This window comes from Balaenoptera ricei, chromosome 9 (assembly GCF_028023285.1).
Source record: "Balaenoptera ricei isolate mBalRic1 chromosome 9, mBalRic1.hap2, whole genome shotgun sequence".
Lineage (NCBI taxonomy): Eukaryota > Metazoa > Chordata > Mammalia > Artiodactyla > Balaenopteridae > Balaenoptera > Balaenoptera ricei.
In genome coordinates this window covers 29,716,678-29,739,938 of record NC_082647.1, presented here as the reverse complement: position 1 = coordinate 29,739,938, position 23,261 = coordinate 29,716,678, and the positions used below count along the sequence as shown (strand labels likewise).

The 23,261-nt window shown below is 39.4% G+C and overlaps 1 protein-coding gene across 2 annotated transcripts in view; it reads left to right on the top strand.

Moving 5' to 3' along the window:
* CPED1 (cadherin like and PC-esterase domain containing 1) overlaps positions 1 to 14,262 on the top strand; it is a 312,531-nt gene extending 298,269 nt beyond the window's left edge. Inside the window, exon 22 of one of the 2 annotated variants that reach the window (XM_059933517.1) lies at positions 13,905 to 14,262. In XM_059933517.1, the coding sequence (XP_059789500.1) occupies positions 13,905 to 14,075 (171 nt within the window). In that variant the 3' untranslated portion in view covers positions 14,076 to 14,262. Of the gene's footprint in view, positions 1 to 2,298; positions 4,299 to 13,904 lie in introns of those variants that run through there. The other variant, XM_059933516.1, reaches the window with a different exon arrangement.
* Positions 14,263 to 23,261: the final 8,999 nt, after the last annotated feature.

Sequence of the window (23,261 nt, the reverse complement as noted above, 5' to 3'; positions counted from 1 at the left end):
AGTACTCCCAAGTGGAAGCTACATGCTTCAGCAAGTACACTGGAAATAGGTATTTTTCGTATATCCCTTGTATGAATCACTTTCAAGATTGCTGTAAGCATTTAAACTAGCATTATCCAACACTGGTAATGCAACATTAAATGCAACCCTGAAATCACACCAAACATTAAAATTTTTAAGGAATATGACCTTTTTGCATTGGGATGAACCTTTTTATATTTTTCATATAATAAGCATGCAAATCATCAGGCAATTGAAAAAGCCAGAACTTAAGATAACATTATATAAGCAAAATTAACCTTATTTTGGCTTCAGAACATTGGAATAATATTTGTTCAGGGTTGACTGTAATATTTATGCTTCAGTGTCTCCTTAAGTAAACTTCCTTAAGAATGTTCACTTATCTTGCCATAGGTGAATACAAACCTCCTCCAAAATGGACAAAACCTTCAGGAAAACATTGGTGCACCTCCCCAGCCTATCATATTTAAAGTTATTGTACAACCAAACAGAGGTAGAAGGAGCGGCACATAATAGAAACTTACAACGTTGGGACCTGGAATATTAATCAGTGGTTAACTGCAGACTGAGCTGTAAATTACGATCCATAGGGATTCCTCACCACAACCCGCTGATTTCACTGAACTAATTAAGAGTTACTTCATCTGAGGGCCTGATCGTGAAAAGCCAAACCTCCCATAGTTACAAAAAAACAATTCATTTATTTGGGGTTAGCAGGGTATACTGGCTTTAAAAGGCATTCCTGTTATATTTTTCTTCAAAATGGGAATAGCTTCAATGTTTTTACGATTACAAAGTAATGCACATTCATTGCAGTAAAATTAAAAAGTCAAGACCAAAAATTTACAAAGAATACATTTTAAATTGCCTATAATTCCTCCACCTAAAGATCACTGCTCTTAACCTTTTGGCGTAGACTGTTACAGAATTTCTATTCAAACAACTCTTCTAAAATGGTTCCCACTCACTTACAACATAACTAAAAATACCTACCTTCAAAATAGATCGCATGCTACTTTTTTCAAATATTCTATATTGTTGGAACTGTTTTCATTGCATTGTTTTATATGGGATCAAAAAATACATACCTAAATCATTACATAGCCCTCAAAAGAATTTTAAAAATCCATATGTGCTAGTGTTGCTTTCATTAGTCATCAGTAATAAATAATGTGTCCATAGTGACTGAAAATGTCTTACAGTTGCATTAATTTGATGAAATTAAAGATTTGCTATTCATTTGTAAACACACCCAAAAAATTTTTGCCGGTATTTTCTCTTTTCCCTACTTCTCAACCCTCCCCTCCCCCAGTCTCTCTGGGTCCCCACCTCGTTTTCTCTGACTTTTGTTGCTAACTCCCTGAGATATTTTAGCCCAGTGATTAAAGCTGACAATTATAGGATTTCACCAGAGCAAATTTTTACATACTGTACAAATAGACAATAAATATGGCCTCTTTGTTTTTATGTGTGTGTGTTACTATTCATAAACTATCCATGAAGAGAATCCCAAAGAAACTATAATACATGTTGCTTCTGGGGAGGCTATTGAGTGACTGAAAGTGAGGAGCAGAGACGGGAAGGAAACTTTTTATTCTACACTCTTTTATGCTTTATAAATGTTTACACTGCCTATTCAAAACAATTTTAAGGTAAAACTATACATAGGTACAAACACTTATAAAGTTATTAGCTTAATAGAGCATAGGCTGCTCCTTCAGATTCCATGACTTACTAAGTGCCCAGAGAAATGAAACTACTAACTGTAACAGCGTCAGCTTATGGGTGTGCAATGCAAAAATATTTTCTCTTTTCTCTGAAAATAGTTGTAGTGATCATTCTATAAAAGGATGCCATGACAGGCTTAGAGTACCATGTTTGAATCAGTGACTCAGCAAAGGCATGTCAGTGTCCTCTGTATGTTAGCATCTGGCCTAAACACACACACACACACACACACACACACACACACACACAGCAGTGTGGCAGAGACACTGTCTGAGACTACTCCTTAGTTGCATTAAAGACAGCTGCCCTGAGGTGAGAAAAGGGGCAGAAATTCTAATTTCAACCTTGGTCCTTTTTGAAAGATAAGTTACCTTGGTTCTTGGTCATGTCAATCATATTCGTGCCCTTTGGGCAGCATCTATAACATCCATGTGCTAGAGATGATTTTTCCAAGTTTGTGAGTTAGGTACCCTGCTCTTTGCAGGTCTTAAATATCCTTGATTTTGCCTATTTTTTTTTTTTTTTTTTTTTTTTGCTCTTTATTTGCAGGTAGTGAAATCAGAATTATCCAAAGAATATCACTTTCTTAAAATGAAACGATCAAGAAATCATATTGTGGGAAAATATTTCAGCAATCAAAGCAAAGTACAACAACGACAACAAGACTCTGTAACAAATGTTCAATCACCGTATCATGTCAGAGGTCCAGTTAATCAGGTTTGCTCTGAAATCCTTCTCAGCAGGATGTGTGCCAGTGAAAGAACTGTGCAGACTCTGCAGAAGGACTGAACTTGGAATAGGATTCAAGTCACTCACCCGGACGATGGTTGAGCAGCCAAATCCTGTGCATTATGTGTATTTTGGTTCCACCGCCCATGCTGAGGCACACCCGTACACACAACCACACCAATGCACACGTAGCTAAAAAAGCCATAACACTTTCTTTTTCTACAGCTTTATAAAGTTAGGATGTGCACGTGGAAATCAGCTGGTTTCAAGATGAAAGACAGAACTAGAAAATGGTGACCTGAAGTATAATCATAAACTAGATCCACTGTGGCCTGGGTATTGCATTGTGATAATAAAGAGAAATATAGACATTTGAAACATGGGGGGAAAAGATAATGCTCTTGAGTATTGCCTTATCATCTTTATCGTTACCTCAGTATTGGAAAGGGGAAAAAGGGATTACATTACACCTGCAAGTGGGGATTACGCTTGTGCGCTTTACCAGGAGAAAACATGGCGTTGATGAGGCTTTAGGCTTTGTGAATCCAATGCTTATGAAAACCGCTTCTTCCTAGATTTTTAACATCCTATAACTGAAAGGAAAAGAATAGTAATGCTCCTCCAGGGAATTCTAAGAGATTCTATGAAAGAGATAGGAAGTGTAATATTTTACAGTTAAAACACCAATATATTTCTTTGCATTCTTTGTAGTTTTCATAAACATTCCCTCCTAGCCTGTCTGTGAACTTGGATGGGTAACTGCAGTCTGAGTTGATTAAATATGTAATTTTAAAGTGAGAAACAAAATATAGTTCTTCATGGGTTACTTTATTATGTTTCATTGATGGTATTACTTAAGAAAGCTTTTGTTTGCTGTTAGAGCTCTATATAATTTAAGATTGCAATTATATTTTATGTAAATATCTTGCAAAGGATTAAGCATTCTCAAGTGCGTAGGCATTTATTTCCAGAAAGCATTTGTATATGTCCACAAATACTACTCTGTTACTAGTAACTGTATTTTGATTTTCCTGAGCAACTGTATCTAATCCAGATTTAGAAAAGACATATAATTATTTTTTTATAAAACTGTGGCATACATGTAAAACATATCTAATCCTAGTACTGAGAACTTTCTCTTCTATACTTTAAGATAGTAAATTTTTTTATTGTACAAACGCTTTGTTGTGAGATAACATCTCACAGTTACAATGGCTCTTAAAGGATTATTTTCCTTTTGGGGAAAAAGGCTGAGAGGGTTAATTCAGTATTTAGCTGAAATTGCCAAATGTACAAATACCTCAATTTCATTACTATACAAAAACATAAAACTATTTTGATTGATCGGTTCCTTACTATGAATATCCACCTCCTTTAAATACTCTATTTTTATATATATTTTTATATGAAAGTAAATATGAATTTATATTTAACGGTCTTAAATTATATCTAGGCACGAATATCACTTGATATAAACAATACATACCTGCATCTGACAGATGATAAATTTTTTAAAAGAATGGTACAGAATTAACTTTTAAAATGAAAGATTTTCTAGTATCTGCAGCTATATGCAAGCATCATTTTTAGGTTTTCAATGGTTTTTTAGTGATATAAAATGTTGCCAATTCATGTAGCTTCTCCATCCTGTTTTAATGTACAGTATTACATATTCTGTAACAGATTTATAGTCAGTGGATGTTTCTTGTAATTTACTGTCAACCTAACTGTAATACACTTCTGACTGAGGTTAGCTTTGCATTTACCTCTTCACCATTGTAATAATGATGGATTTTAGAAACAATTGTAATAATACAATTAATAAATGTCTTACTAGTAATAGTCTGTGTTTAGAGAGTATTTTTTTTTTTTCCTTTTTACTGGAGGCATACACCATAGTCAGTGATCCCTTGGCAGAGATATCATCCCATGGATTCAACTACTAGAGTGTGGTTCAATAAGATAAGATATACTTCCTTGCAACCCTGATATTCTCTAAATTTTAATCAAATGAACTCTCTGCTGTACAATGACCAAAGCTTTTGAACACAGTGCAGTGATGAGTTTTGTTTATAAGATAAGGCACTGAAATGCTACTAATCATTTTAGTTACTCCTTAATTGAATAAACTACATTTTATTTACCTTGGGGAAATAAGTGTGTGTATGTTTGTGCACGTGTATGTGTGTGTGCTTAACAAGTTCATAATTTGAGAAAAAATAGAGTATGCATTTTCACATATCTTTCGATGTAAAGGTTAAAGGAAGTGAATTATTTTTGGTAAAAATTGATTAGTATCCAATCTGTATAATGAGTTTGGGAGTAATAATATATAATAATATATCCAATCCAATAATGAGTTTGGGAGTGTTCCTCTCTCGGAGAAAAGGGAACCCTCTTGCACTGTTGGTGGGAATGTAAACTGATACAGCCACTATGGAGAACAGTATGGAGGTTCCTTAAAAAACTAAAAATAGAATTACCATATGATCCAGCTATCTCACTACTGGGCATATATCCTGAGAAAATCATAATTCAAAAAGAGTCATGTACCACAATCTTCATTGCAGCACTATTTAGTGGCTATTTACAATAGCCAGGACATGGAAGCAACCTTAGTGTCCATTGACAGATGAATGGATAAAGAAGATGTGGCACATATATACAATGGAATATTACTCAGCCATAAAAAGAAACGAAATTGAGTTATTTGTGGTGAGGTGGATGGACCTAGAGTCTGTCATACAGAGTGAAGTAAGCCAGAAAGAGAAAAACAAATACTGTATGCTAACACATACATATGGAATCTAAAAAAAAAAAAAAAAAAGGTTCTGATGAACCTAGGGGCAGGACAGGAATAAAGATGCAGATGTAGAGAATGGACTTGAGGACACGGGGAGGGGGAAGGGTAAGCTGGGATGAAGTGAGAGAGTAGCATTGACATATATACACTACCAAATGTAAAATAGATAGCTAGTGGGAAGCAGCCCCATAGCACAGGGAGATCAGCTCGGTGCTTTGTGACCATCTAGAGGGGTGGGATAGGGAGGGTGAGAGGGAGACGCAAGAGGGAGGGGATATGGGGATATATATATATGTATAGCTGATTCACTTTGTTATACAGCAGAAACTAACACAACATTGTAAAGCAATTATACTCCAATAAAGATGTTTTTAAAAAAAAAGCATTGATTCTTGAGATGGAAATAGTTCTGGTAATGTTTATGGGGAAAAAATAACGCTGTTCTGCATCTGAAATTTCTTCTTTTAGTTCCATTTCACTGAAAGATTCCAAGAAGAAATACAGAAACTGGTCAAAAATTATGTAACCCAATAAGAGTTATTTCAAAGCCGTAATGCTTTGGCATGGTGGGAGGGGGGTGAAGAGGAATGGCGGGTGTCTAATACAGTGATAAGCTAAGAGCTCAGAGAGGTGATCAGGGTTAGGATCTTATTAAATACTATCTTACGGGCTCCTTAATTTGAGCAAATACTGAGAGAATCATCAGTATCTAAAATTTTTCTCTGAGCATTTTCATCTTATAAAAAGAAAGTTAAAAATGTCATCAAAACCAGTGGCTAGGATTATTGTATTTAAAATGAACAAACAAGACTTTGAGTAAGCTTATATGGGCTGATAACTTCAAAAACATGTATTCAAGTACAAAACGATACTGCACTACAGCATATTCTACCATTTTGACTGGACCAAGGAGTAAGTGCTCTGCCAATACTACTGTAGTTTTTTTTTTTTTTTTTAATATGTATTTAAAGTTCAAATGATTTTGACTGCTCTTCGGAACTAAGGCATTTTGATAGATCACTTCAACTTAAGGAGATGAACTAGACGTCGTCAGAAATCCCAAAGACCTACTAAAGACAGCAGGATACTGCCAGTCGCTACAAAATAGATTTTGTATTTGCCCCAGCTTCCATGGTTTCTTACTGTCAAAGAGCCTTTTATCATGCTTTTATTGCTGCGGTAACTGCTATTAGCAACTTCCATATTTCTTTTACGGTTCAGTCACTTGGTGTATGGGGCTGTAGAACTCATATTTTTCTAACTGATTCAGACCGTGCAGTCCCCTCCTAAAATCATGCTCCATTTGTTTTCTCTATGTTCGTTGAAATATAAAGAATTTGTTTTATAGCTCTATTAAATGTCGGACCACTATGCTTTACATACTCAACACACAATCAAAACACTAATTCTTAAAACTTATCAAGAGTATTTACAATTTGTAAGTCTATCTACAGTGTAAATAAAGATAATAACTTAAACCCAACTAATGGTAAGAACAAAATTAAAGCAGCTATGTTTAGAAAAAAACACTATAAAAGGATTCCTACAGGATCGTCATATCTAGGTAAATTAGATTTTCAATTTGATTTATGCTGATTGGCATCTTTTCCCAAGCCCATAGCACTCTGCAAAGAACTGTTTTCACTTAGTTTTTAAAAGTCTTCTTTTCCAACTCTTTGTGTAATGTATCTGGGGGGAAAATTGCATTTTAGATTAGGTTATGGGAAGACATTTAATATATCTAACCAAGTTATTTTCTTAAGAAATTTATGTGTAGCTTCATATTATTATTTCCATTACATGGAAAAGTAATTCCTATAAAAATCATTAAAATATTTATATCTTTTAAAAGCAAAGTAATTACAATTGATTATAGGCACATCAGAATTCAGAAACAACATGGTGTCATAAGTATAAAGTGTATTCAGCTGATTCTCAACTTGTAGTGATTTTTCTTATTTTATGGTTGGCTGGTGAAATACATCAATTTGATGCAGCTTTTAGTGCTAGGCTAAACGATTTAATGGTGATGGTATGTGATTTATTTATATATCTTGTTCAATTGTACTTCCATATTTAAAAAGTAATAAAATCTGTTCAAAATCTGTAGATTAAAATCTCAGTATATGGCATCAAGGTCAACATTTTGATTTTCTTTACAGTCCATAATTTAATTTTTTATTTGGTCTATAATTTGTCTGCTTTTAAAATTAAATTATGAATTTGAATATTAGAAAACAATTTTAAGAACGTTAAAATGGACATATGTTGTAACATATGTTCAATCATATATCCACTGATCTCCACTTTGATATGAGGTTGTTTGGTCTTCTGTAGATCTTCTTACATTAATAGCTGAAGGTTTGGGATTCAGGACTCTTGATGTCCCTTTGCAGTAAAAACATGGAGATGAGATTATGGTACAAAATGCCAACACTGAAGCCAGTGTGGCTTATGTTAATGCTTTAGGCCCATCACCATCAGAACTGGCTGGAAACGGGGGCTACAGCAGAGGAGAGAGCCCCTTCCCGCACTGGGTTCTGGGATGGATAAAAATGATGAGCACCTCCAGCTGCCTTTGACAGACCCTGGACATCTCTTCAGACCTCTTCTTAATACACAAGTCACTTTGGAGGGTCTCATTCCTAAGGAAAAAATAAATAATAATTTTCAAACTTTATTGGACCAAAAATTATGACTTAGATTAACCAAATAGCAGCTGAATGTGCCTTTAATGATACCTTCTTATTTATAATCAGGAAACATAGAAAGTGACCTCGAACCACCAACATAGCACATCCTCTGGGGAACTTGGAACAGCAATCCATTCCTCACTTCATTGTTTTTCACCCATGGGATCACTCACCCTACTGCTTGTCCTCAGCTTTGCCTTTGAAACTGAACGTGTGTGCAGTATTTTCCGCATGCATTTAATATGTAATACAAGATACATTTTTAAAACTTACATTTGTACTCTCTCCTCCCTGCCTTAGTTACATGTAACATGAAGCTTATGTTTTAACAGTCAAGAGCTCTCCAGTTTTACAGTATCATAAAAAGAGTTTATGAGCCTTTTGTTAAAACTCGGTGCCTATGTCATTCGCAGGGCATGAAATTATTTTCAGCTACTTCTTCTACTTATAAGATAAAATTTGGTCTGAATTAAGCATCACACAGGGGGAAATTGAAACAATGCCTTTGTAGCCTAAAAGGAGTTTAGTCATCAAATGACACAGATTTGGGTTCCCCAGTTTCCACCACATGTGCATACCCCCCGGGGAAAACCTGGTCTCTGTTTGTACTTGTCTCTAAAAAGTTCCCATTTCAGGGGGACTTCCCTGGTGGTCCAGTGGTTAGCACTCCGTGCTTCCAATGCAGGGGGCGCGGGTTTGATCCCTGGTCGGGGAACTAGGATCCCACATGTTGCACGGGGCAGCAAAAAAAAAAAAAAAAATTCCCCATTTCAATGTTCACATTAGTTATGCAAAATCAAGGGCATGTTTTTAAAGGGTGTGGATACAACCTTAGCACAAGTTATTCCTGCCAAGAACAGGAATCATTTCAATAGGATGGAGTTTCCAGGGCCATGTTATTGGTAAACACCGGAACTCTCTTGGCCACCTACCCTATAAATAAATGGAAATCTTCCATGAATTATTTATGGATTCTGAGATGAGGCCGATACAGACATTGTTTCTCAGATTTCTATTTCCCAGAAGGATGGGCAGTCTGAAGTGGGTGATCGGCCTAAGTGGTGTTTTTCTGTTTCCTGGGGTCATCATAAGCGTTTGAAGTACTGAGTTGCTGGAAGTCGATTTCTCTCCCAGTGGAAGCCCCCCTGGGCAGCATCTTCAGTAAACTGTTACCAATTACAGTGCAAATAAATGCCTTCCCTTCACCACTGAGCACGGACTTGTTATCCTGCCTCTGCAGACATGAAAGCACAAACTTGGAGGCCAAAACCAAGCCTTCTCTGGTCTGTGTCTGGGCAGAGGGTGTGTGTCAAATAAGGGATTCAGAAATGAATTCTGGATTATTTTAAACAAAAGTTCATACTGAAAAAAAAATACACATACACACACTTGTGTAAATACTTGTGTCTTCGTGTGCATACACATACACACACACACAAAATAAAATAGATGGTCGAGAGGTACCAAATCATCTTTTAGCCATTGTATTAGTTTCTTTGAAACATTCCTCTTAATTTTGATTTATAACGCTGTGGAAAACCTTTAGAATAACAGGTTCTCCGTCTCTGGAGGCCTCAGTCAGGCGCTCGTCCGGACGCGCGGGGAAGGCAGCTGCAGGTCGTAGCCGGGCAGAGCCTGGAGGGGCGTGCGAGGGGCGGGCTCTGGCAGATGCTTCTCTCTGGGAGGTGACAGGCGACCCAACTGCCAGAAACCATCAGCTCGAGACGATGTTAGGAAAAGCTGGATTCCACTAAGATGATAAAGAGAACTTGGAGAAGGAAAGAGGCCGGGGCAGCTCTGTGCCCTGTTGAAAATAAAAATGGATGATTAGGGCTTTCTGGGAGCAATTACTCTTAGTCGGGGATGCAGTGATGGGCTCCGCCCCCTCGCCTCCGCCCTCCTCTCCCCCTCCCAGCTTTCCTGAGGGGCTCTGATCTCTCTCACCGGGCTTTCCCGCTGGCAAACGCTGACGTGGGTGAGGAGTGAGAGGGCGGCTTCACGGAATCCTGTAAGCTGTGGCGAGGGCACCGTTGCATGCAGGGCGCTTGGCAAGATGACGGTGGTACAGTTCATTAGGTTAAAAGGGAACTGCCTCCCCCAGTGGAATTGGTCCCCCTTCCTGTTACTTCCGCAGTCCCTATATCCAACTCTGTCATTGCACTACCACATTATATAATAATTATCTAAACTCCCCGATTTTTATTCACCACCCCCCATCCCCCCACTAACCTGAGCCCCTCAAGGCCTGGGATTGACTCTTTTTTTTTTTTTTTAACATCTTTATTGGAGTATAATTGCTTTACAATGGTGTGTTAGTTTCTGCTTTATAACAAAGTGAATCAGCTATACATATACATATGTACCCATATCTCTTCCCTCTTGCGTCTCCCTCCCTCCCACCCTCCCTATCCCACCCCTCTAGGTGGTCACAGAGCACCGAGCTGATCTCCCTGTGCTATGCGGCTGCTTCCCACTAGCCACTGGGATTGACTCTTATGCAAGTTTCTACCATATACTTCCTAACACAGTGTCGGAGCTCAGCATATATTTTTCTCTCATGCTCCTTTCTCTGTCTACTGCCTCTCAGCTCAGACGCCATCTCCTCTAGGAATCTTCCTCTGATTCCCCAAATACTGGTCAAAGTGGCCTTTCTTTGTGTTTCCTCAGTGCTCTCTGCTTCCCCCCATCCCAAGCTTTATCTCTCTTTGTCTTTTTAATAATTTGTACCCACTGGAATATCAAATCCACAAGGAAGGAACTGAGTTTTTTGTTTGTTTGGTTGTGCTTATTTACTATTTATTTTTAACTGTTTTATTGAGATACAGTTTACATACTATAAAATTCCCTCATTTCAAGTGTACAATTCAATGGTTTTTAGTGTATTTACACATGTTTGCAACCATCACCATAATCTAACTTTAGGACATTTTTGTCCCCCTAAAAAAAATACGGCAGTCGCTCTCCACCCTTCCCCTTTTCCACTCCAACCTTAGGTGACCGCTGGTCTGCTTTCTGTTCCTATAGATTAACTTGCCCTGAATATTTCCTATAAATGGAGTCATACAATATGTGGTCTTTTGCAGCTGGCTTCTTTCACTTAGTATTTTAATCTTTGCATTCTCAGTTTAGAAATAAATTGCTTAGCACAGAAAAGACATTCAATGAATTTTTCTAACATGAAAAAATAAATGCATTAACCAACTCTAGCATTTTCTGGAGCTAGAAGTTGTGCTCAAAATAGAGCTCGTCCGAGAGGCTTTGACAAAGCTCTATGTTAGAAATAGCATTATCGCTTCCTAAGCCCTTTCTAGCAAGTGCCAATTGTTTGTTTGTTCCCATGGGGCCCCTTGGACTGAGGAGAGGCACGGAAGAGGTAGCTGGGGGAGGTGTGAGCCACGCATGGGAGCTGCCTGCCTGGGCTCCGGGGAGGCTGCTGGGGTGCGCAGAGAGCTGCTGACGCCAGGTGCCGGGCCCTAAGTTTTGCAGTCCACGCAGGTCTGAGGTGTCCCTGCCTCCTCTTTGCTGGACCACCTCACTGCTCATCTCAGCACTCAATGATGCTCTTTCCGCCCTGCGCTGTCAAAACTGGAAAGGGTTTGATGAAGTCATGCCCAGGTTTAATGAATAATCAGGCCCTATGCCTCAAGCCCTCAGAAGGGTACTAAGGTTTTCAGAGAGGACAAAGTCAGACATTTTTAGTTGCAGAATTCCAGAAATCAGCTGTCCAGAAATGGGGCTGTTGGAAGAAGCGAGGAGCATCACATAACTTATCTCAAAGATTCTGCCATTCCCAAGAACAGAGGAGACAAGAGAGAGGCTGTAGAGATGGCCCCATCCAGAGCTGCCTGCTAACCTGACCCTGGGGTTTGTGGGAAGACGCTCCTTCAGGCGTGCACACCAGTGAAGCACGGCTTCTGATCTGTAGAAATATTTCTATTAACTTTCTTTTTCTACCGTACTATTGTCAAATGCAATATTAATGTAGCATCAAAATGTATCATTTTTATGCCATAAATCTTCCTTTAATTTTATACATAATAAGTGCTTACAGATGCAAATCATGTTTGAGTGGAAGGACATAATGGTTAAAAGAAGTACTGGCCATATTGTAGTAATTTTGCAAACAGCTGGTTCAAGTTAACATATGTGTATTCCCAGTCTCGTGTATATGAGATACAAGTTAATGTTAACAGTACTTTAACAATGCAACTGAATCTAATTATGGAATTGAAAGCGCTATGGGTAGAGGGATCACATTTTCACTGAAAAGCATAGGTAGACATCTGTTTCTGGTGAGTTTCAAATAGGTACTTGCATCTTTTACACTCACCAATTCCATAATTTTTTGCAACTGTGGATTAACTAATTGCCTGTGTTTTTTTTTTTCTAAAACTAGATGGCAGATATATTTTTCAGCAATTTAATTTTGCCAGTGGCATTATATATGCCTTTTAAATATGGGAGGTGTAAAGAGGGCTGCGACTGGAATTTAGGGCAAGGGGAAAGCTTCCTTGCTTTGTTACCAGATGGCTCCCCACTGTGTCCACAATTCTTTATTTTACTAGATTCTTCTGTTGGAAATCCTTTCAATTAGTGAAATCACTTACATTAACCTTCAGGGTCTCTTAAGATGCTAATATCCTTGGAACATTGGGCCTGTTAGACATTTCTAGTAGGAGTGAATTAAATTACATTATTTTTCTCCCAGTAGCTGGCTAAAGTCAATGCACTGAGTAAATACAAGGAATGGGGCATGATTTTGAAGGGAACCCAGTTGCAAAGAAGATCCCTCTGAGAGTAAGGGGAGCCTGAGAAGCAAGGGGCATTGGCTGCCAATGGGCCACTGTGCCCAAGTGCCATGCTGTGTGCCAAGTTCACTTCTGACAGCTGAAATTTAAAATCGTTTATTCTTGAGCAACGGACTTGGAATACAGTACCTCTGCAGAACTGCTAAAGGAATTCAAATTTTTCACCTGGAGAGGTGAAGATTTCAAAGATGGCCTGATTGGGCTCTTCCCATAACCTACTGTTGTTTTGCACTTTATCAGTTCAGCTAAGTCAGAAGACCCAATTAGAATCACATTTCTTCCTCCTCTAGCTCTTCATGTGCTGGTTTCCACTGCCCAAAACAATGAAAGATTGTGCTTTTTTTTTTTGCCATTGCACTTTTAAGCAGGAGCCCAATGCATCTAAAAGCAGGTCACTTAGACAGTTGTCAAAGACGTAAAGCATTGTTAAAGGGGAGACAATCACTCATCGGCTTAATTGTTGATGGAAATAAAAAGTTTATGTTCATCCTTTATTGCTTAGAGGATTTGAATATCAGTGCAATTGGGCTATGATGCCAGCTATCTCAGGGATTGCCAGGATCAATTTGTCTGGTCTGGAGGGCTGTGTCCCAAGGGTTTTATCTATTCTCATGGTTCCGTGCAGGTGCATTTTTCAGAGAGAAAATGAGTTACTTAGTCAAGTGTATAATGACAATGGTCCTCTCCCTCTAGAGCTTCCAAACAAACTCCTCCAGATCATGTCTATGAGAACATATATTCCACAGGCTTCTAAGACGTGAATGGTCACTGGTAAATGAGGCAGATTAAAGAACACAGTGGTGAAATTCCATGTTTTAAAGGACTTTAAAGTATTTTTAAAATTTGACTAAATATGCCCGTTGTCTCCGGCGTCCAGAAAGGTAAGGTAGTTTAGTGGCCTGAGGGTAAACTACAAAAATTTCTATCCTTCTGTCTCTTCCATGAAAATGTAAAGCATAACTTTTAACCTAAACAGAGTGTACTCGACTTTGCAAGTGTTTACTTTTATGTCGTACTGAAAGACAACCACTGGCAAAAGTTTTCTTGGAGGAACAGGATTCAAACACTTAAACCACAAATTCTTATAGTTCCAGAAATGTCAGCTTTTTTTTTTTTCAGCAGCACACCAGTTGGGAAGGCAAGCCAGTTGTGACCATCGGCTTACAAGAAGGAAAGAAAACTAAAAAGAGGAAGCAAGAGAACACGAGAAGAATAAGGAAAGGGAAGGAATGGGAGCAAGAGGAATTAAGGGGAGAAAGAAAGAGGGGGTTTAGAAACCTTAAGAAACGGTAGCAGATGTCATTTGTTGCCATGATCATCAGTCAGCCAAAATGGTCTAAAATTTAACCACAAATTCAGCAAGTGGAACTTAGAGGCTATGTCACAAACAGGCAACAATGGGTCATAGTCTCCGGCTGAAAGCTAAAATTTTCAATTATCCAGATGTGTGTTTGGTTTTACAGCCATTAGGTAACTGCATTGCTGACAAAATACAAAGATGCTCTTAATCAGAGAGAGGTTAATTGTAGTCACAAAAGGAAAATGTCTTATTTTATACTAACTAATCTGATTAGTTTGAAACTGCCTTTTGAAAAGGACTTATCTTTTTCTTAGCTTAGTCTTCAGAATCATGAGAATTTTCTTGTTTTTGGAATAAACCTAACCATGGTAGCCCATTTGCTAATTGTATTTCTTACATTTCCCTGTAATAAAAGTTGTCCTTGGGCTTCCCTGGTGGCGCAGTGGTTAAGAATCCGCCTGCCAACACAAGGAACACAGGTTTGATCCCCGGTCCGGGAAGATCCCACATGCCGCGGAGCAACTAAGCCTGTGTGCCACAACTACTGAGCCTGCGCTCTAGAGCCCGTGAGCCACAACTACTGAGCCCGTGTGCCACAACTACTGAAACCCGTGTGCCTAGAGCCCGTGCTGTAGACTCTACCCACTGTAGACTTTTGACCTCCAGAACTGTAACATAATCAATGTGTGTTATTTTAAGCCACTAAAATTGTGAGAATTTTTACAGCAGTAATAGGAAACTAATACATATATCCCAAATGACGAGAAGATATCACACCCTTAAAATCACAACAGGATATTATTTAATTTTAAAACGGAACATGCAGAGAACATAAAGAAGATCTCTTGGAAATCAGACACACACACACACGTGCACACAAGCACAATCCACATATACACATGTATACCAGCAGAAATGAAAAACTCAATAGAAACCAAAAACGATACAACTGAGAAAAATCTCACAGATATTAGAGGAAAAAAAGATATGAAAATTAAAACAGAGTACTTACAAAACTTACAGAACCAGACAGTTGATCCAACATTCACAAAATAAAAGTTCTAGAAAGCAGAAAGAAAATAGAGGAGAGAAAATCATCAATGAAACACATTTAAAATATTTTTCTACAAAAACATGATTTTCACATTGAGATGGCCTACTGAGAGTCCAGAGTAGGTAAATATACACCCACATCTAGCCACACCATCATGAAATTTCCAAATATCACAAAAAAAGAGAAGATTTCAAAAGATATCAAAGGAAAAAAATAAATTCATATACAAAGGATCTGGAATTAGAGTATATTCCAATGTTTTGATAATAACAATGGAAGCTAGAAAACAATGGAGAAATGTCTTCAAAATTCTGAAAGAAAATTATCCCTAACCTAGAATTCACCACTAGTCAAGCTACTAGAATAGGATAAAACTATTTTAAGACAGTCAAGTTCTCATAAAGTTTATCTCACATACACTCTTTCTCAGGAAGCTACAGGAGTATGTGCTCCCCTAGAACAGGGGCCTAAACCAAAAATGGGAAATACATAAGATTCAGAAAATGAGGTTTCTACAAAGACACAAGAAAAATGTGATCTGTGGGATGATGGTGAAGCAGATCACGATGACACTGGCCACCAGATGTGGAGGCAACCATTCCAGACTGGGACAGGTCAGGGGACATGGGAGACTCTGTGTCAAAAAGATAAAATTGATGAAGCTTCTGATTCATCTCAGGAGATTTAGAAAATTGGGAGGTTTGGGGTTGGATTCGTGATAAGCACAAAGAAACCAGGAAAACAGGGGACTTCCCCAGCTGTCCAGTGGTTGAGACTCCACACTTCCACTGTAGGGGGTGCGGGTTCGATCCCTGGTCAGGGAACTAAGATCCCACATTCCGTGAGACGTGGCCAAAAAAAAAAAAAAAAGGAAACCAGGAAAATAGGGGTAAAAGCAAGTAAGGAAAGGAAAATAATCATAGTACACTACATAGCTTAGCATGAATAACATTATGTGTCTTATAATATAAAAACTGACTGCTGACCTAACCACAATTTTGAGATAAATATATTGAGAATATAAAGGCTACAAAAATACACGGTGGGAGGAGGAGTGAAGCAAAGCAAATCCTCAAATTCCAGAGTGGAAAGTCACAGATAAAGCCTAATATTTTCAAAATTAAGAAGTAACAGTATACAGCTTCCCTGGTGGCGCAGTGGTTAAGAATCCACCTGCCAACGCAGGGGACGCGGGTTCGACCCCTGGTCCAGGAAGATCCCACATGCCGCAGAGCAACTAAGCCTGTGTGCCACAACTACTGAGCCTGCGCTCTAGAGCCCGTGAGTCACAACTACTGAGCCCGCGAGCCACTACTGAGCCCGTGAGCCACAACTACTGAGCCCGTGTGCCTAGAGCCCACCGCACAAGAGCCCACAAGAGAAGCCACCGCAATGAGAAGCCCGTGCACCACAACGAAGAGCAGCCCCCGCTCACCGCAGCTAGAGAAAGCCCATGGGCAGCAAGGAAGACCCAACGCAGCCAAAAATAAATAAATAAATAAATTTATAAAAAAATAAAAGTAACAGTATAAGTATGATGTTTAACAGGTTAGAGCAAAATACCAAAAGAATTCAGCTAAGAGAGCAGGAAGTTAGTACTTCTGGGGAGGGTATACGGGGAGTGGGGAGTAGGAAACTGCTGTTTTTCATTACAAGACTTAGCTAATTGTTTAATTATGTCATACAGATGATTTTTCAAAACCTGTGATATTGTGAGAATTTTAGTAGAAGGATCGTTTTATTTAAGTTGTTTTGCAAAGTTCCATTGATTCACTGGTGTACTCCTTTGATTAGATTACTGAACGGTAGGTATAGTTTAAATATAAGGAAAAGAGGCACAGAAAGGTTCCAAGAAAGGAAGATTCCAAGAGGCTACTGAATAAAGCTAAGTCAGAAAGATAAACAATGCTGCCTGAGTTTACTCTTTCTGAGGGGTTTTTCTGTTTTCTCCAGCTGTGAAATATATTTATGACTTTCAACTCCTTTCTTTTGTTCGTTTTTGAGGGCCAAGTGAAGACACACCTTAAAGCAAGCGATTAACAAAAGTAACCCTCCTTCATAAGTGTTATCAAATGATTTAAATTATCCTGAAAACATATAGCATATTTCTTTGTATGCAATCACAAGGAGCTCTAACATGTTTTGTCTGGTCTGAAAATTTATGCAACTTATCAACAAATAATTGTGCCTATGAAATGAATCAAAATATTTCTTCAGCATTTTAATGAACATCTATATACATCAATATTACAATACATTTCTCAAATTTAGCCTACTGATGTTAAGCCTTCTGTTGATCACCTATTTGGTGACTTCTCCTCATCCGCCTTTCTATCCTTATATCGATTACTCTAGACCACCCAACATGCTTCTGGGCCACTTGCCTGAGATGACAATGTGTGAGGGACCATGAATTAATTTCACTGTTACCAAAGAAAACCACAAGCAGAAAAATAAACCAAATAATGTGTTCTGAGGTTAAATAAGTAGAGGAGGATGATATTATTCAGGGACACTATGATTTTTGCTGAAATCATCCCTCTGCTTTTCTGGGTTAATCTGTATCTTACCAGAGCTTCCAAGGGCACAGGGGGCTAGTGCTGCAACGGGTATTGATGTGCCCTCTCCTCACCACTCCCTACACCGATACTAATTATCACTGCAGAGCTTGTCTTTTCTCAGAATACAGTCCACAGCCTTTGTGTCATAGTTATCCTGCCAATAGCTTCCGAAAGAGGTTCTTCATCTGCCTGCCCATGTATCTTGAGGGCTTGCCATGCTGCATTTTACAGTAGGTAGCAGACTGATTACCTTGCTCTGTCTGCCCAAGGAAGTAAGGACAACCTTCAACATTTCTGTACTCTCATTTCTTTCTTCTATGGTGAGGAAATCTGTACCCTATTTCCCACCTCATTGGTTACTCCTCCCCTTCAGAGAAAGAGTGGCCAGTCAATTGGTCCCTGTCACCAGTGGGTACCTCCAAAGCAAGACGGCCCCACCTGCCCTCTTCATAGGCCTGGACATCCTCAGGTAGAGTGGGCTGTCCTCTCCACTTCCTGTGGCCTCCTGCCAGCCTCCTTTCTCAGGTCCAGTTTTTCAGCGTGAGCCTGGGTGGATCTATTGGATCAGCCTTGCTGTCTTCAATTCGGGGGAAGGAATAGAAAACTTCACTTTGCATAATCTAGCTCGACTAGGAAGCCTTACACTTAATAAACCTGATACTTTGCCCAAACTGGTTCAGTTCTCTGTCTGCATGCTTTATTCATCAGAACCCCTGGGACAGGGAGGGGAGGGGAGTATCAAGGGGAAGATTCCAGCACTGAACCCCACCCCGGACTGCCAACAATCACTATAAGATTAAGATATGCTGAAGGCCAAATCAGTCCCTGAAGGGAAACTCCTTTCAGCAGAAGCCTGCCATAACGCAGTTAACCTATAAGGCAAATATTAGTTCTCTCCCCAAAACAGCATGAAAAAGTGGCTCCACTGTATTTGTCTGGTGCTGGTTTCATGAGTGTGCCCTGGGGATTGCAGACAATACGCTGGTGCTAAAGTAGCAACTGAAATCTTTTACCCAGTCAGTTGGACTCAGGCTCTGTTCTGGCACGTGGCCCAGTATATCAATATTGTGGTTTTCAGCCCATTTTGGAAGCTGCTTCACTAAGCCATGTGACAACCCCAAAAGTTGGTACGGCACCAGAAGACTTCATCAGATTGTGAACTTGAGATCCCTCAAGTCAGCTGTTTTTGTATTGATGCCTCCCTTCCCATAATCACTAACAGAAGGGGAGGGGGCTACAGTTGGAACACACCTCACACCTTCAACGCCGTTCACGTTTATGTCTCTGAACCCTCGTAAATCTCCTGGGCTCTGAGCACTTGCTGACTCAAATAAAAGCACTCTCTGGAGGCAACTTCAAGTAAGAGTTTGAGTTATTAGCAGAGCTCAACAGACGTACCTGGAAAGAGCACGTGGCATGGCTACAGATTTGTCAGAGAGATTTAAGAGTATCAGTGTATTTACTGATTTGAACACTAGCAAAAATCGAAGCTGTGAATACTCTAGACCTAGCCATCTGATGGTCCCCTTGGAAATTGTGCAGACCATGTGGCCCGTACTATGCAACGTACTAGGTACAAGTCATGGCGAACTTCCAGTTGAAAAGTGGCAAATTAGTAGATGATGTCAATGTTGACAGCTCTCAACTTTATGCTTCATTCATTCCAGTGTTATGAGAGATGCCTTGTCTGTTAAAACGACAACCACACAACCAATATTGAACACCTACTACTCACTCAGCCTTGTTGTAGACATTGGGGGGGCGTGCAAAAGGATTCCTCATATTCTTTGATTTGAAGAGGTTTATAATGTAATTGGTGACTTACAGTGAAGGCACGTTAAACCATCAGAAAGCAAAAGTAAATTAAGCGATACATTTTCTGATAGGTACCTCAGACGAAGTAGAAATTAGGCAGAGAGGGGTGTTAATATGATTAACTGTGTAAGACTTCCTGAAGAAGTGTGACCTAAAGAATGGGTAGGCAGGCTTGGGTGAGTAAAAAAAGAAAGAAAAAATTCTAGGTATGGAGACAGGGTTTCTCAAGAAACCGAAATAGTAACATGCAAGCCCTGCTTGTGGAAAAGGGAAGAAAGACATTGGGCTGCCTAGGGAGAATGACCATAAGGAAGTAGAGTGAATTTAATCAAAAATGACAGCTATGGAGAAATCCTGAATGAAGGATTTTTAGAAGTCAAACCAAAGGGTTTACAACATAGGGAGGGTTAAATAAGAAATCATTAAAGGTTTCAGTGGGGAAAGTGAAAAAATTAAAGTTAAATTTAAATGTGATTCATCTGGTGTGAAGATGGAGTAAACACCAAATGGTAACTGTCGCTTGACCAGACTTAACAAACCTCACTTCAACACGCTGCCCACCCATGATGAGGACAGTAGCCAACGGTTAAACGTATGGACAACCGCCTCGAATACAAAGGCAGTTTCAGCATTTGCTGATTTTTGACTGGCATTTTGTTGACAGCAGAATTACATCACAACAATTAAATGTAATTATGCAGACCAACAGTTAGAATAAGATAGACACCATCGATTCTTTCTAAATGACTCTTCCCTCCAAGTTTTCTCCCTTAAAGTTTGAGATTGCTTGATTTTAGTTAAAAGAAAAAAAAAGAGAAAATTTGGTTTTTTCCATTATAGACATCCCAGTGATCTCTCCATAAATAGTACTCCTAAAAAAATGAAAGTCCAGATTTTTGAAGTTTTCTTGATAATTTTTTAAACTCAATAATAATTCATTAATTGAGTTGTTTTGTTATACAGAATTCAGAAAAAAATTTTTGAAAAGGGGTATGGAGAGATTCAACATTCTCCATGTATTTCAGTTTTGACAAATAGTGACCACTCTTATTTGTCAAGGATTTTACTTATGTTCCCGCATTCCGAAAAGATTGCATAATCAGTGCAAATACCACTAGAGATAAGCCACTTTCTATTAACACTTATTGAGTCTTCTTCAATCTTACTTTCTAGGACAAGTAAACAAAAGAAACATTTTTTTACTTTCATAGTTGTGAAAATTTAAAAAGCAAGACAGCATCCTTCTCCAACTCCTGCCCCTTCTCCTAGTTCTGTCACTGGTGTCTGCTCTGCTGCTCCAAGTCGGGCTTTTCAGGCCACCAAAGGGCAGCAGGACATCCAGAATGCCATTCTCCGCCCCCTCCTGGGAGCCAGTGGTCACAAGCCTGTGCTCTGTCCCACTCTGGAAGCATCCAGGTGGAATTTAAAATAGAATGGATGAGGACGCAGTTATGTAAAAAGTCACCTCTGGTCTTCTGTTCCATCATGGGAGTTAAGACCAGCTGGGGTGCTTCTGGTATCAGTTTGCAGTACATAAGTCTCTGTGATCTGCAGCAGAAATTCTTACAACAGGGGCCTTAGAAGTCTCGTCCTCTGATGGACTGCCAGAGGCAGAGTCCAAGGCATATCTGTGCGGGCAGACTTTTTGCTGAGTTTCCCAGGGACTGAGAGAAAACTACCAGAAGGCACAGCCTCCCCTGGGTTCTACAGCTAATAATCTACAGTGGTCCTGGATGGGAGGTAGGATTTATTGCTGGCCTGCTACTTATCTTGGTTCAACTGGCCCAGTTGGTCAGAGAGGACCATGGTCAGAGATGCAGTCTCTCTGAAGAGCTTCTTTGAGTGAGACGAATATTTCCTCTGGCTTTCCCTCCGAAATCCCCTTTTCCAGAATGTAGCTCAAAAACACCTTACCATTGCCAGGAAAACAAATTCATGTACCCTTCTTGCCGGATCAAGAAGCTACAGATGCTTCAGTAATCTGTGCAAACTTGGAGTTACACTGTGCTTTGCTTAACAGCATTAATCAAATTTTAGGTAGCTGGGCTCAGATCATGAGATGATACAAGTTCAGCTCCCATTTTGAACAATTAGTGGTATGATCTTTACAACATTTTTTAGAAAGCTTGCATAAGACAGTAAGCACCAGGTTATGTTCTATCAGACAGTTAATATTTTGTTCTCTCTCTGAATTACAAAATCAAAAATAATAAATAGGAAATGAGATTCCTTCTTGCTGCTAAAGTAATAAACAATTTGAAATGTGTAGTTGCGTATATGTTTGGATTTGACCCATCATTTACTTTATTCTTCAACTTTAAATAGAGAGCATAATCCCCACTAATGGTAGTAGAGATGAACCACTTCAAATTAATAAGAGATATAAATTAGATTCTGAAGGAGCCCCTCACCTTCATATTCCAGGATAAAGAAGATATCTGTAACTTCTTTTATCTTCTAAATAAAGTTTCATGTGACCTGACAGGATTATAATACATTTTAAAATTCGACCATCTTAAGATATTTCTGCAAAGAAAATAATTCATTTTAATTAAAATCCACAAGGAAAAGTGGAACAGAAGATACAAAATGGGGGTCAGAAAACTCTAGCCTGTGCCACCCTAAGAACTGGGGTCCCTCTCTCAGGTAGACAAGCCCGGTCGCTAGGCTTCCTCCTCCTAGGAGTGCAAATTCACTAGCAAATGCAGTCTCCCCACACCACCACATACACGTACACAGCATGCCTACCGCCTCCCTCCCTCCAGCCCTGTGGAAACTCCAGTAAGACATTCAGATGCGAAAGAGCTTTTGATCATTTTACAGGTGAGAAAACTGAGGATCAAAAGTGAAATTGATTGCCCAGGATTATAACCTGCTGACCGGAAACCCAGTCACTCAACTCAGCCCAATGCTCTTTCCACTGTTCTTCCCGGTCCACAAAAACCACACAGCAAAGTGGGGGTGGGGGGGTGGAACGGAAGGGCAACCATGCAGACCATCATCTGCCTCTGAGAGACCCGACTTCAGGGAGACCTCCTCAGGAGACCCACCCACCCATTGTGGGTTTTTGTTTATCTTCACAGAACAGAACATGTCTTTTGATGGAGAGATCTGTGAACTGTGATATAAAGATCCACAGGACACAAAAGAGGAATTTAGACCTTGAGGCCAGATACCTGGAATTTGGTCAAAAAAAGGAAAAAAAAAAAAAAAGCAGTGCTTTTTAATCAACTTCTGCAGCAGTACGTTGTGGTAGGAAGAACAAGACCTCTAAAATAAGATCGATTTTTGACTCTGCTATCTTCTAGCTGAGTGGCCTTGAGCAAGTTTCTTAGTCTCTCCAAATTCATTTCTTTATCTATAAAATGAGCACCAATATGAGGGGTTTGAATCTTTGCATGGAGTGAGAAGAGAGAGACAGAGAGTAAGAGAGAAAACACAGGGGGCATGTAGGCTCTCAGTGCATGACACAAAATAGGCACTCAAATGTCTGCTTGTTGAATAAGAAGCTTAATTCTTCAGCTGGACCATCTCCTGGAAGTAAGTCTCCTTTGCTTTAGAGATATGAACAGAATGACCCCTAAGGCCCTAGACCACACAGAAAAGATGCAGGACCACTCAGGCCCTGAAACTGTGCCTTGGATTTGAAACTAGTTGAACCAGTGGTCTTAGACTCTAAGAATAGAATACTGTGAGTGCCCCTCTAAAGGTTTATCTGGACGCCTGGACAGTGTTTGATCCCTAGACTA